The sequence below is a fragment of the Megascapheus bottae genome, chromosome 2 (genome assembly GCF_031878675.1).
Source record: "Megascapheus bottae isolate mThoBot1 chromosome 2, mThoBot2.hap1, whole genome shotgun sequence".
Taxonomy (NCBI): Eukaryota; Metazoa; Chordata; class Mammalia; order Rodentia; family Geomyidae; genus Megascapheus; species Megascapheus bottae.
This window is the reverse complement of record NC_143510.1, coordinates 53,198,219-53,211,275: the sequence shown is the minus strand read 5'-3', so window position 1 is coordinate 53,211,275 and position 13,057 is coordinate 53,198,219. Positions and strand designations below refer to the sequence as shown.

General features: G+C 46.7%; 2 protein-coding genes and 2 non-coding genes across 5 annotated transcripts in view; all 4 read left to right on the top strand.

The window, feature by feature from the left end:
* Nucleotides 1–1,137: 1,137 nt before the first annotated feature.
* On the top strand, nucleotides 1,138–8,843 carry Atp5f1b (ATP synthase F1 subunit beta). The gene is made up of 10 exons (XM_090327402.1): nucleotides 1,138–1,292; nucleotides 1,776–1,958; nucleotides 2,188–2,362; nucleotides 2,893–3,014; nucleotides 3,235–3,419; nucleotides 4,072–4,230; nucleotides 4,333–4,455; nucleotides 6,283–6,495; nucleotides 6,806–7,007; nucleotides 8,579–8,843. The coding sequence occupies exons 1-10, from the start codon at nucleotides 1,166–1,168 to the stop codon at nucleotides 8,677–8,679; spliced, it is 1,590 nt and encodes a 529-aa protein (XP_090183528.1). The 5' UTR covers nucleotides 1,138–1,165; the 3' UTR covers nucleotides 8,680–8,843.
* LOC150067073 (small nucleolar RNA SNORD59) lies at nucleotides 2,027–2,101 on the top strand. Its single transcript, XR_016534649.1, has one exon. It is a non-coding gene; the product is annotated as a small nucleolar RNA SNORD59 (small nucleolar RNA).
* LOC150067072 (small nucleolar RNA SNORD59) lies at nucleotides 3,096–3,167 on the top strand. Its single transcript, XR_016534648.1, has one exon. It is a non-coding gene; the product is annotated as a small nucleolar RNA SNORD59 (small nucleolar RNA).
* A 2,799-nt stretch (nucleotides 8,844–11,642) lies between the features above and the next one.
* Baz2a (bromodomain adjacent to zinc finger domain 2A) overlaps nucleotides 11,643–13,057 on the top strand; it is a 36,046-nt gene continuing 34,631 nt past the window's right edge. The window contains exon 1 of one of the 2 annotated variants that reach the window (XM_090327387.1): nucleotides 11,643–11,713. The gene's annotated coding sequence lies outside the window, so the exon portion shown is untranslated. Of the gene's footprint in view, nucleotides 11,714–12,849; nucleotides 12,924–13,057 lie in introns of those variants that run through there. The other variant, XM_090327384.1, reaches the window with a different exon arrangement.

Genomic DNA, 13,057 nt, shown 5'->3' with positions numbered 1-13,057 from the left:
CCTGAGCTCTTCAGTTCAAGGCTACCACCCTACCCCTGGGCCTGGGCTTTGTCCCTGAGCATTTCAGCTCAAGGTAACAGCCCTACCCTAGAGCCAATCCCCACTTCCCGTTTTCTAGGGGTTAATTGGAGATAAGAGTCTCAAGTTCTTTTGTGCCAGGGCTGGCTTTGAACCTTCCCAATTAAATCTTAGCTTGCTCCTCATCCCTCACCATCATTGTCCCTCCCCCTGAAAATTCAAGCTTGCTGATACTCGCCTTTTTGGGGGCGGGGGGGGGGTGTCAGTTGTGGGGCTTGAATTCTGTGCCTGAGCACTGATCTTGAGTTTTCTCAAGGCTAGCATTCTACCACTTGAGCCACAACACCAATTCTTGCTTTTTCTGTGTATGTGATACCGAGGAATTGAATCCAGGGCTTCATGCATGCTAGGCAAGCATTCTACAACTAAGCCATGCTCCCGACTCTCCTGAGCTCTTTCTGCTCAACACTAGCGCTCTTCCATTTTGAGCCGCAGCTCCAGTTCCGGTTTAGGAGGAATTAATTAAGAGGTAAGAGTCTGCCGGGGCAGGCGTGATCCAGCAGCGCCTGGCCTTGCTGACATTTTTTTTCCCCCGATGTGTGTGTTTGTGTCTGTGTCAGTGTGGACTGCACCAAGGGATTTCACTATAGTATAAAAAAGCTAGATTTTTCCGTTAGAGAAGGTCCCTGACTTCTCCGGGGTCACCCTCAGCGTCGTCTCAGAACGCCACCACTTTGATAACCCCGCCTCTGCGGCTGTCAACCGATTCCAAGTGCACTCTGTGGAGACAGCCCAAGGACGGGCAAAGACAGAGCATGTGCTTCCTCCCCGCTCCCCACAGGAACCCAGCCCCTTTCCTAAAGGTACTTCCGCCCCAAACGCGCTCTAACTGACATTCCTGTGGCCCAATTACGTTTCGAAGCTCGGAGGGTGGCACGTCCAATGAAAAAAGCAGTTTTAGATTAGCACCAGTTTGGACCAATGGTTAAGACGATGCGAAATTTTTAACCTATAGAAACAGCTGCAAGAATGACGAGCAGCCAAATGACCCAATGGTTGTGCCTACTGCAAAGTAGGTCTCGTCCCAACTGCAGGGGCGCCGGCGGCGGGGACAGCAGCGCCGCTCAGTCTCCACCCGGACTCCGCCATGTTGAGTCTTGTGGGTCGTGTGGCCGCCGCGTCGGCCTCCGGGGCCTTTCGGGGACTCAGCCCTTCAGCTTCGCTACCCCAGGCTCAGCTTTTGCTGAGGACTGCCCCAGCAGTGGTCCAGTCCGGTAAGTGTATTCCTCAAGGTGCCTGGGTCGTTAGTATGTTCCCTATGACCTTGAGGTAGGGGGCCTGTTGCAGTTGCGGCCTAAGGCATCCGAGGTACAAAAAGGATGCCTGGGGGCAGTGGACGGTCCTCTGTTTGCGGGATAACAAGAACGGGTCGCCCGTAGACGTTTTCTTCGACTTAGTGCCGTTTGATGTTTGAGAGTGGGACTTATTTAGCCCGAAAACTGATGTGCAGGTACCTTGACCTTCTCCGGGAAATGTTGTCCCGAACTCAGAAATAATGGGGTTTTGTGCATTGGAAGGCCAATTCAAAAGCACGATCGATTGCTTCGTGGCTCCCCTTCTGGGCATGTCTTTCGTTCAAATGGAAAACGGCTGAGCTTGGGCGGAATTTGCCTCTCTTTTGCGTGTAAAGTTGCGACTTCCGCTGACCTCTAGTAGTCCTCACTCTAATTCTGTCCAATTTATTTTCTATCTGTTAGCCAGAGACTATGCTGCGCAAACGTCTCCGTCGCCTAAACCTGGCGCAGCCACAGGACGAATCGTGGCGGTCATCGGTGCAGTGGTGGACGTCCAGTTTGATGAAGGATTACCACCTATTCTAAATGCCCTGGAAGTGCAAGGCAGGGATACAAGGCTAGTTCTGGAGGTGGCCCAGCACTTGGGTAAGTAGAATTTTTAGAAGTAGTGAAGACATTAATTAGCTGAAATACACTGGAAACTAGGCTGTAGCCCTTCTATGAGGATTTTACCAAAGTGACTTTCGTTCTTCTGAATTTGCTGAAGCCACAATTAGTTTCTGAGAAGGAGCGTATAAGTCTCGTAGAGCTAGCCACAATTTAAATAATACCAGCTTGCCCGTGTGTCTAACCTTGCAATGCCTTTATCTAACAGGAGAAAGCACGGTAAGAACCATTGCTATGGACGGTACGGAAGGCTTGGTTAGAGGCCAGAAAGTACTGGATTCTGGTGCACCAATCAAAATTCCTGTGGGTCCTGAAACCTTGGGCAGAATCATGAATGTCATTGGAGAACCTATTGATGAGAGAGGCCCTATCAAAACCAAACAGTAAGTGCCTCTTGCTCACTTACGTTCAGAGGAACTGCACTTTTCTTGCAGTTTTTTTATACATTTAAGGGGTAAGCATCTAGTGAAGCAGAATTTTCCTATAGAAAATACTTAGTGCTCATTTGTCCAATTGAAATCACACATTGCATTTTCTTTTTCCTAAAGCAAAGATACAGAGTTGTAATGATTGAAAACCTGCTTCTTAGGAACCCATTTGCTTATATTAAAGCTTGGTTTGTTGAAATTGAAGATTTTCTAAAACTGGAAGGTTTCTTGTTTTCCTGTTGGTATGTGAAGTAATTAGTTAAGTAACAGGAAACCTTAATGACCGTTGGAAGTTGCCAGGAAATGGGATTGTTGGTTTCTGAGATGATTAAGTCCTTTTTTGCATAAAATTAAGTTAGGTGCTAGATGACAAATTCTGTAAAATGGATTAAATATGAGTTGATAAATACATTCAGTTTAAGACTATTATTCGCTTTCAGCCAGGCTAACAGATATGGAGCCTCTTTTTTTCTCTACTTTTACAGATTTGCTGCTATTCATGCTGAGGCTCCTGAGTTTGTGGAGATGAGTGTTGAGCAGGAAATCCTAGTAACTGGCATCAAGGTTGTGGATCTGTTGGCTCCCTATGCCAAGGGTGGCAAAATTGGTATGCTAGTTATGGGTGCATGTTTTCCAAAACTAATACAGGGGAAGGGAAGCATGCCATGTCATGAATGGGTATTGATATCCTTCACTGATGAGTAGCTTCTGACTTTCGTTCTTCTGAGTTTGCTGAAGCCAGATGCCATTCCTGAGAAGGTCAAAGATGGAAAAGAAGTTTGTTCAGTTTGGGAATGCAGAGCTCTTAAATATTTAACTTCTCCTAGGGCTCTTTGGTGGTGCTGGAGTTGGTAAGACAGTACTGATCATGGAATTAATCAACAATGTTGCCAAAGCCCATGGTGGTTATTCTGTGTTTGCTGGTGTTGGTGAGAGGACACGTGAGGGCAATGACTTATACCATGAAATGATTGAATCTGGTGTTATCAACCTAAAAGAAGCTACTTCCAAGGTGAGTGCTGACGTGACTAATATACACATAGCACTGTGCCAGCCAAAGCCATTTTTGTGTTAATGTTTGAAGAACTATAAAGGAAATTCCTGATAGAAACTCCCCTATTCCATAACTTTTTGTTGTTTTTCTGGGACTTGAACTCGGGCTTGGCACTGTTCCTGAGTTCTTTTGCAGTCTACCACTTGAACCACAGTGCCACTTCTGGCTTTTTGTGTTTATGTGGTACTGAGGAATCGAACCCAGGGCTTCATGCATGCTAGGTAAGCACTCTACCACTAAAGCCACATTCCCACCCTGGAATTACGTTTCTACATTTGTCTTTTTGGTAAATAGGCCTATCATTTGAAAGCTAACTTGAGGGACAGATTGGAGATGGTTCGTGTACCTCAGCTAACCTTACTCTGTGCCTTTCACTTACAGATTTTTCTTTCCTTTCAGCATAAGTAATTTTGTCTTAAAAATTATCTTTAGGTTATCTTTAGGTTTTGAATTGCACATTCAGTAGAGAAGAGAAATTTGCAAGCAGAAAATATGCCTGAAGAGAGCCTGTGGTAGTTTCTTTTTCTGATTAGGGATCTTGTTTAGGAATTGGGAGACTTTGGCTTCCATTTTCTTTTGCTAGGTCTTCTGATTTGTGTGATTACTCCAGGTAGCATTGGTGTATGGTCAGATGAATGAACCCCCTGGTGCTCGTGCCCGTGTAGCTCTGACTGGACTGACAGTGGCCGAATACTTCAGAGACCAAGAAGGTCAAGATGTACTGCTTTTTATCGATAACATCTTTCGCTTCACCCAGGCTGGCTCAGAGGTACAAGGAGATCTGAGATCTGATTCATGGGATCTTTGTGGAGTTGTGTGCATACTAGACACTTGAGACCTTTGTTTTTTGTATTGTTTTTTTTCCTGTCAGGTGTCTGCCTTATTGGGCAGAATCCCTTCTGCTGTAGGCTATCAGCCTACCCTAGCCACTGACATGGGTACGATGCAGGAAAGAATTACTACCACCAAGAAGGGATCCATCACTTCTGTGCAGGTAAGGAACATTTAAATGAATAAAGGTATAATTTGTATTTAAAGGCAAGTTGACAGGTGTTGTAGTTCTTACATCTGCAAAAAGGTCTTGGGAATACATGAGTTAGAATAATGTGTAAACACTTTGTTCACATGTCAAAGACTGAAAGGTTGGGGCTGGGTGTTTGGCCTAGTGGTAGAATGCTCCCCTAACATGCATGAAGGCCCAGGTTTGATTCCTTGGTACCACATACATAGAAAAGGCTGGAAGTGATGCTGTGGCTCAAGTGGTAGAAATCTATCTATCCTTGAGAAAGCTCAAGGACAGTGCTCAGGCCCTGAGTTCAAGCTCTAGGACTGGCCAAAACCAGAAAATGAATGCAAGGTTAGGAAAAAAAAAACATATATACACACACACACACACACACACACACACACACATCTATTGTAAATGTGGATCACAAAAGTGGTAATGATCTTGAGGGGAGTCTACAGCTGTATGAAACTTGATCAGTAAGTATATACTTTGTTAAAGTAACAAACATTTCATGTATATATAAATAGTATATATAGTAAAATTATATAAAAATGTGTCTTAAATTGTGGCTTTGATTCTTTTTTGTTGTGTTAAGAGGTTTAATCTTCCAGGACCTTGTGCATACTAAACATGTCTTATCACTGGACTTAGACCTTCAAGTCTCTATGATTAACTTTAATGAACTACTGTGGTACTGTAGGACCTAGGGCTTGAACCCAGCCAGGGCCTGCGTACTGTCCTTGGGCTTTTTTTCCTCAAGGCTAGCGCTCTACCTCTTGAGCCACAGCACCACTTCTGGATTTTTCTGGGTATGTGGTACTGAGAAATCAAACCTAAGGCTTCATGCATGCAAGGCAAGTACTCTACCACTAGGCCATGCTCTCAGCCCCTGGGATTTTTTTTTCCCTGTTTTTAAAGTTAAAACCAAATTTTTTTGCTCACCTTGGGACCTGGGCACTGTCCATGAACTATTTTTGCTTAAAGTTAGAACTCTACTCTTGAATCAGCTCTACTTCTGGCTTTTGTGGTGGTTAATTGGAGTCTTAGAGTTTTTTATCCAGGCTGACTTCAAACTTGGATCTTCAGTTCTCAACCTCCTGAGTAGCTAGGATTACAGGCATGATGTACCATTGCCCAGCTCTTGCTTTTAACTTTGAAAGCTTATATTGTTGGAATTAAATATAGGATAAATTTAGAATGACAGTTATGGGCATGGTGGTTCAGGCTTATAATCATAGCACCAGAAAGGCTGAGACAGGAGGATCTGTTGGATTAAGGCCAGCTTGGGTAACATTTTTGTCTTCCCCCAAAAAAGAATGCTAGTATCCTTCTGCTGTATCTTAGAGAAAGGAGATAATCTGTAAATTCACTTAATCATAAACACCCTATGGATTACATGCCTGCACTTCTCCTGTTTGGCAGGCTGAGGCAGGAGAATTGCCAATTTGAGGCCAGCCTATTCTACATAGTGGGAGCTTGTCTCAAAATAAAAGTGGTGACAATGGAGAGCTCAAAAAGGGGAATGGCTTTTTTTTTTTTTTGTCAGTCATGGGGCTGGGGGGCTTGAACTGTGGGCCTGCGTGCTGCCCCTGAGCTTTTCAGCTCGGGCTACTGCCCTAACCCTGGAGCCACAGTACCACTTTTCTAGTAGTTAATTGGAGATAAGAGTCTGTCTTTGAACCACAATCCTCAGATCTTAGCCTCCTGAATTGCTAGGATTATAGGCATGAGCCACTGCGTCTGGCGGGGCTGGCTTTTAATAGAACTGAGTTTGGCTTGTAGTGCTTTTCATGGGTTCTTGACTCGTCCTAGGCTATCTATGTGCCTGCGGATGACTTGACTGATCCTGCCCCAGCTACTACCTTTGCTCATTTGGATGCTACTACTGTACTGTCCCGTGCTATCGCTGAGCTGGGCATCTATCCAGCTGTGGATCCTTTGGACTCAACCTCCCGTATCATGGATCCCAACATTGTTGGCAGTGAGCATTATGATGTTGCTCGTGGAGTGCAAAAGATCCTGCAGGTGAGTGAGTATACTGCAAATTATGTCAATTTGAGAATCATATTAGGATTGGATCTTTCCTAATTGTGATTTGCTTTGGAACAAGGAAGCATAACTATAGTAGTGGGGAGCAAATGTTAATGGGGGTCTCGGGCTTTTGAGTGTTTTAGACTAATTTAACTCTTAGGGCTCTGTCTTGAGGTTTTGTTGTTGTTTTGTTAGCACACGTTGTTACACAGGAGGAGGAATTTCATTGGGACATTTGTACTTTAAGAGTCTAAATTATATGAGTGTGAATACTTAGGGTCTTTTATTCTTGCTTTTTCCATAGGATTACAAATCTCTCCAGGATATTATTGCCATCCTGGGTATGGATGAACTTTCTGAGGAAGATAAGCTGACTGTGTCCCGTGCAAGGAAAATACAGCGTTTCTTATCTCAGCCATTCCAGGTTGCTGAGGTCTTCACAGGACACATGGGAAAGCTGGTACCTTTGAAGGAGACCATCAAAGGATTCCAGCAAATTTTGGCAGGTAAGATTTTGAGTATAAAGTTAAATGCAAAATGATAGAAAAACTGAAATTCTGAATGCTTGCTCTTCTCATTCCAGTGATCATTAAGTTATATATACCATGTTTTTTGTTTTCTTTTCAATTTATAAAAAAGCTTACTCCAGCTGGGAGTTTGGCCTAGTGGTGGAGTGTTTGCCTACCATGCATGAAGACCCGGGTTCAATTCCACGGTACCACATACATAGAAAAAAGCCAGAGGTGGTGCTGTAGCTCAAGTGGTAGATAGAACTCTAGCCTTGAGAAAGTCCAAGGACAGTGCTCAAGCCCTGAGCTCAAACCCAGGACTGGCAAAAGAAAAAAAAAGCTTATTTCCTACGAATTTTATTTAATAATTTAGGGTGTTCTGTATTTGATTCTCTAGCTCTTTTCTTTCTTGTGCCCATTCAAGGACTCTTGATCTTGCTTAGCTTTTTTGCTCAAGGTTGGTATTCTATCACTTAAGCCATACTTTCATTTCTGCCTTTTTGCTGGTTAATTGGAAATAGTATCAGAGTAGACTTTCTGTGTGGACTGACTTTGAGCCCCAATCCTGAGTGGTTGAGAGGTGTGATCCACTACTGTGTGACTGTTGGTTCTCTTTGCCTGTGTGATTGTGTATGCCCATGCCTGTTCCAGGACCTGGACTCAGGGCCTGGGTGCTGTCCCTGAGCTTTTTTGCTCAAGGCTATCACTCTACAACTTGAGCCACTGCTCCATGTCTTGAATTGTTGGCAAGGCCTTCTTCCTCAGGCCAGCTTTGAACTTCAACTCAGATCTCAGCCTATCGAGGATTTCGTAGGCATTTGGCTCTTGCTCTTGGTTTGGTTTTGTTTTGTTTTGTTTTGTTTTTGCCAGTCCTGGGCTTGAGCTCAGGATCTAAGCACTGTTCTTGGATTTTTCTCAAGGCTAGAACTCCACCACGTGAGCCTCAGCACCACTTCTGGCTTTTTCTAAGTATGTGGTACCAAGGAATTGAACCTGGGTCTTCGTGCATGCTAGGCAAGCACTCTACCACTAGGCCAAACTCCTGGTCCCTCTTGCTCTCTCTTTTTAATAGAAGCTAACTCCCGGTCCCTCTTGCTCTCTCTTTTTAATAGAAGCTAACATTTTTTTCAAGACACAGCCTTACTGGAAAAATGTTGCTACCCAAATGAGGAAATTGGGAGTACAACAAGTTTAAATCCAATGTCACATAGCCAAATTAGAGAGCAAGAATTTAAATTTATTTATATGGGTCCAGCCCATGCTTTGTTTTTTTTGTCGGTCATGGGGCTTGAACTCATAGCCTGGGTGTTGTCCCTAAGCTCTTTTCTTCAAGACTAGTACTCTATCACTTTGAGCCACAGCATTAGTTCAGTTTTCTAGTGGTTAATTGGAGATGTGTCTCTTAGACTTTCCTGCAATCCTCATATCTTACCCTGAGTGGCTAGGATTACAGGGTGAGCCACCAGCACCCAGCCAGCATGTTTTTCAACTGTGACTGCAGGAGTACACTGTAGAGCGTTAGTAATATCCCGCCATTTCTTACTAATTGGATTTCTTTTCTCTTATAGGTGAATATGACCATCTTCCAGAACAGGCCTTCTACATGGTGGGACCTATTGAAGAAGCTGTGGCAAAAGCTGATAAGCTGGCTGAAGAGCATGCCTCCTGAGGGGTCCTCTTGGCGAACTAAGCACTCATCCTCATCCTGATCCTTTCCTTGTCCTCCAGTTCTAAAATACAGTTTTCTGTGAAAGCCAGACAAGACCCTTGATTGAAAACCTGTTCTGTCTCAAGTATTTAAGGTTTCCAATAAAATACATACCCCTCAGTGTATCTCTTTCTTGATTCTGCCGGGTTTTTTTGTTTTTTGGTTGGCATGGGGCGTGAACTCTGGGCCTAGGCACGGTCCCTGAGCTCTTCAGCTCAACACTTGCGCTCTACTACTTGAACCTCAGTGCCACTTCTGGTTTTCTTGTGGTTAATTAGAGGTAAGTCTCACAGACTTGTGTGTCCGGGCTTACTTTGAGCTGCGATCCTCAGATCACAGCCTCCTGAGTAGCTAGGATTACAGGTGTGAAAAACCGGCATCCTGCTGCTTCAAATATTTTATATAGCACATTTTTGTATTTTGCCTGTCCTGGGGCTTGAATTCAGGGCCTGAGTACTGTCCTTGGGCTTTCTCAAAGCTAGAGTGCTACCACTTGAACCACAGCACCATTTCCAGCCTTTTTTCTATGTGGTAAGGAGGAATCAAACCCAGGTCTTCTACCAGCAAACACTATCACTAAGTCAAATCCCTGGCCCCTATGTAGCACATTTATACTGGTTAATAAGCAAGTTATTTTAGTAAGGCATGGTGGGGGGAATGATTTTAGAAATATATTTCAAAACAAGGCAGGGATTTATTAAATGAAAGTGGTGGTTTTTTTTTGGTGGGTCATGGGGCTTGAACTTGGGCCTGGGTACTATCCCTGAGCTCTTCACCTTAATGCTACTGCCTTACCCCTGGGCTTGGGTGCTGTTCCTGAGCTCAAGGCTACCACCCTACCCTTGAGCCAAGCCCCACTTTGTTTTCTAGAGGTTAACTGGAGATGAGATCAGAGTCTCCTTTTATGCTTGTGCTGTCTTTGAACCTGATCTTCATATCTCTGCCTCCTGAGTAGCTAGGATTATAGGTGTGAGCCACCTGGCTCACACCTTTGTTCCTTAAAGCTTTTAAGGAATAAAACACCTGAGTGCTTAGGAGACAGATGTAAGGATGACAGTTCAAAGCCAATCTGCTTAGTAAAGTCCAGAAAACCTGAAGTGGAGCTGTGGCTCAAACATGGTAGTGTTATCTTTGTGCAAAAGAGCTCTGAGACAGCACTTAAGCCCTGCAACCTACAATAAGAAAAAAGCTCATCAGTAGTAAGGATTACATCATGACCGGATGCTTTCCCCCACCCTCTTGCCGCCACCCCCCTCCATTTGAACCAGAATCTTGGTTATGTATCTCATAGTGAACTGGATCTTACTTCCTTGCCTCTGCATTCCAAATGCTGAGACACCGAAGCTGGCAACAAGCCTTCATTTCTGCAGAAGCGCTCAGGTCCTGGGCCCTGAATGCTGTCTTATTAAAGGAGTTATCTAAGAAGGCAGTTACTAAGTGTCACAAATTTCAACATTCTCATCTCTCCCAACCCAACCCTTCCCTCATTTTAATTAATGTAAGATATGCATGGAATTTTTGACAGCTTCTCCCTCTGAGCTTTTTTGCTCAAAGCTAGCAACTCTTACCACTGGAGCCATAGCTGTACTGACTTTGGCACTCAGTTGGAGATAAGTCACAGACTTCGGCTGGCTTTGAACTGTGATCCTCAGATCTCAGCCTCCTGAGTAGGATTACAGGTGTGACCTGTCCAGAAAGTTCTGAGCCACTGCTTCCTGACATTTTGAGCCTAAACTTATATGCTTGTGACTACTTCAGTCTCTGTGGTATCAAAAAAGTCAGGAGGCCTAGCCTTACCTCTGCAAACCTCTCATACCAGTTTGTGAAGGGGCTTAGTAAGCTGCTAAAGGAAAAACGACCATTTTCAGGGTTACTGCTAGGACTGCTGACCAAGTGCAATTAGATAATTTCTCCTTTTGTCCCAGTAAGTTGAGGATTGCAAGGTCAGGCTTGGCTCCCTGTAATTGTTCTTGGGGCCCACACCTAGCCTAGTGCCCTCTTGCGGCCGCATTGGAGACTGAGAAAACTGATCTCACCATTTTGAATCTATAAAGGCCATTTGCTGAGAGGTGATTGTCTCATCTAATGACTATTTACAAACCAGCTGGGGCTTTTGTCCTGAAGAAGAGCCTGTGTCTTTAAGCCCCACCCTCCGAGACTTTCGGTGTAGTAGAAGCTGGGCCAAGGACAGGCTGAGTTCCTAATTCGGGGGCCACTAGGGTCTGAAGGTTGAGGCTGGACCCTGGGAGAGAAGACTGGGGTGGAGTAGAGGCCTCTAAGCTTCCTCCTATCATGCGGTGACGTTCTTGGCCGCGGTCCCGCCTGTGTCATGATCTGGACAGAAGGTGGAGCCACTGAGCTGCAGGCGCCTGGGAGTTTGCTCCCAGCAAATCTAGGATTGGGGAAAATGTTACTGGGCGGGGGCTGGGGAAAAACACTTCTCCCAAGCTGTGACTTTCTATGTGGGTATACTAGTGAAGACCCCAATGTATCGGTTTTGGGGGCTTTTGTTTTTCCGCCCAGCTCCCAGGACCCAGATAAGGACCCGGTAACTGAGGTACCAAAGATCATTTGCATCCCCTTCTACATTCGCGTTCTTCAGTATTTATCGACAACCTTCTCCATCTCACTAGCTACAACTATTTGCTTCTCCCTTCACTGTCCTTTTCTACCATTCTACCCAAGAGTCAACACAGTTCTAACCTTCCTCCATATTTCTCCCGGTCTGCCCTGTCCTGGGTCTCCTCCCTCTCTCTACCCAGAAAGCCCCGCCCTTCCCTCCCTCCTCCCTCCTTACCAGTCTGTCACACAGGGACATCACCCTACAGCAGTTCAGGCGGTGTGGTTCGCAGGCAGCATGCCTTGGCTGTTCCATTCTTGCTAGTTCTCAGTTCACTGCTTTGGAGGAGCTAACACAAGCCTTCACATTGAAGGGAACCCAAGGACAGTTAACAGCCAAGTGGTCCCAGCCAGGAGCCCTTCCAGCCAGACATGGGTGAGTTTGGGGCCAGCCCCCAGGGAAGGCCCGAGGGATGCCTAGCTCCCTCCCAGGCTGACTCAGCAGGGGTGGGGCTTAACCTTTGCTCTTTTAGGGGTGAAAGAGAGGAAATGGGACCACGGAGAGGGAAAAGGTGTGGGGGGGAGACCTGAAGATCAACACTGGCCGACCTTGACAAACTCCAGCTCTATGGAAGCCCCTGAGGCTGAACCTTAGGCCTGGGTTTCTCCTCTCTCTTTGGTGGAGTTAAGCTGATCCAGATAATGCTTCTTTTTTTTTTTTTTTAAGTATTCATTGCTAGCCCTTTTTTTGTTGTTGTTTTTGGTTGTCTTAGAGGTACCTCCCCTCCCCCTAATTTCACTCAAGATCTTTAAAGTCATTATCGATTCCCCCACCCTCCCGGTATCAGGTGGGCTGCACTTGAGCAGCTGCTTCCTGTTGGCCCAGAGGGTGCTACCAGGGGGCAAAGCCGAAGTATGAATACAAAGCCGGTCCTCACGGTCTCACAGTCCCAACCTCATTAGGCTCCATGGCGGACCTCCACACTAGTCACGGAGGACGCCGAGAGGTAGGGCTGAGGCTGATAGGACAAGAAGGTTTTGCCCTTGTGGCTTCCCTGCTGCCAGAAGCTCCGCAGCTGTATGGATGGGAGCCAAGGGGGGGCTAACGCACTGGAAACTGTTCACCGAGTAGGTCGCTGTGCCTGACCTCCAGCGTGTCCGGCCTTGAGTTCCCACCCCGTTCCCCCTGCTCCCCAAGGCCTCCAGGAAGTCCTGGTGACTCCCCACTGTCAGCCTTTTTTGTACGTCTGATGAAGCCTGGGGAGCGTTGGCCGATCTCTCTCCCCCGCCCCCCGTACTCCAGCTCGGACCCTTCGCCATCTCTTCCCCCATCCACTCCCCGCCCCCGCCCCTCTACGCCGCCGCCGAAGTTTCGGTCTCTTCCTGGGATCTGTTCTGTCTTCCTCCATCTGGGATCCTTCCTGGTCTGGCCCCTAGGAGACGCCACCCGTCCTCCCCTCCCCCAGCGGATCCTTTACGACTGCCCTCCCCGTGCGCTCCCATCCTCACCCGAGCTGCTCCGGCCCCTTTAAGCGCCACCCCCGCCCCCTGTCGCCGCCGCCAGCCCCGGGCTGGGGGAGGAGGCGCCGCCGCCCGGCTCGGCCACCTGCGCCGCCGCCACTGCCCGCGGCCCGGCCCTGCTCCAGGTGAGGCCTGGAACCCACCTCCGGCCCTGGACTCCCCGGCCTGGCGGCTCCTCCGGTGCCAGCCCGGGGACTCGGGACCGGACCCTCCCTCTCCCTGTGGGAGCCGCTCTCCCTTTACACACCCGCCTCCCCCG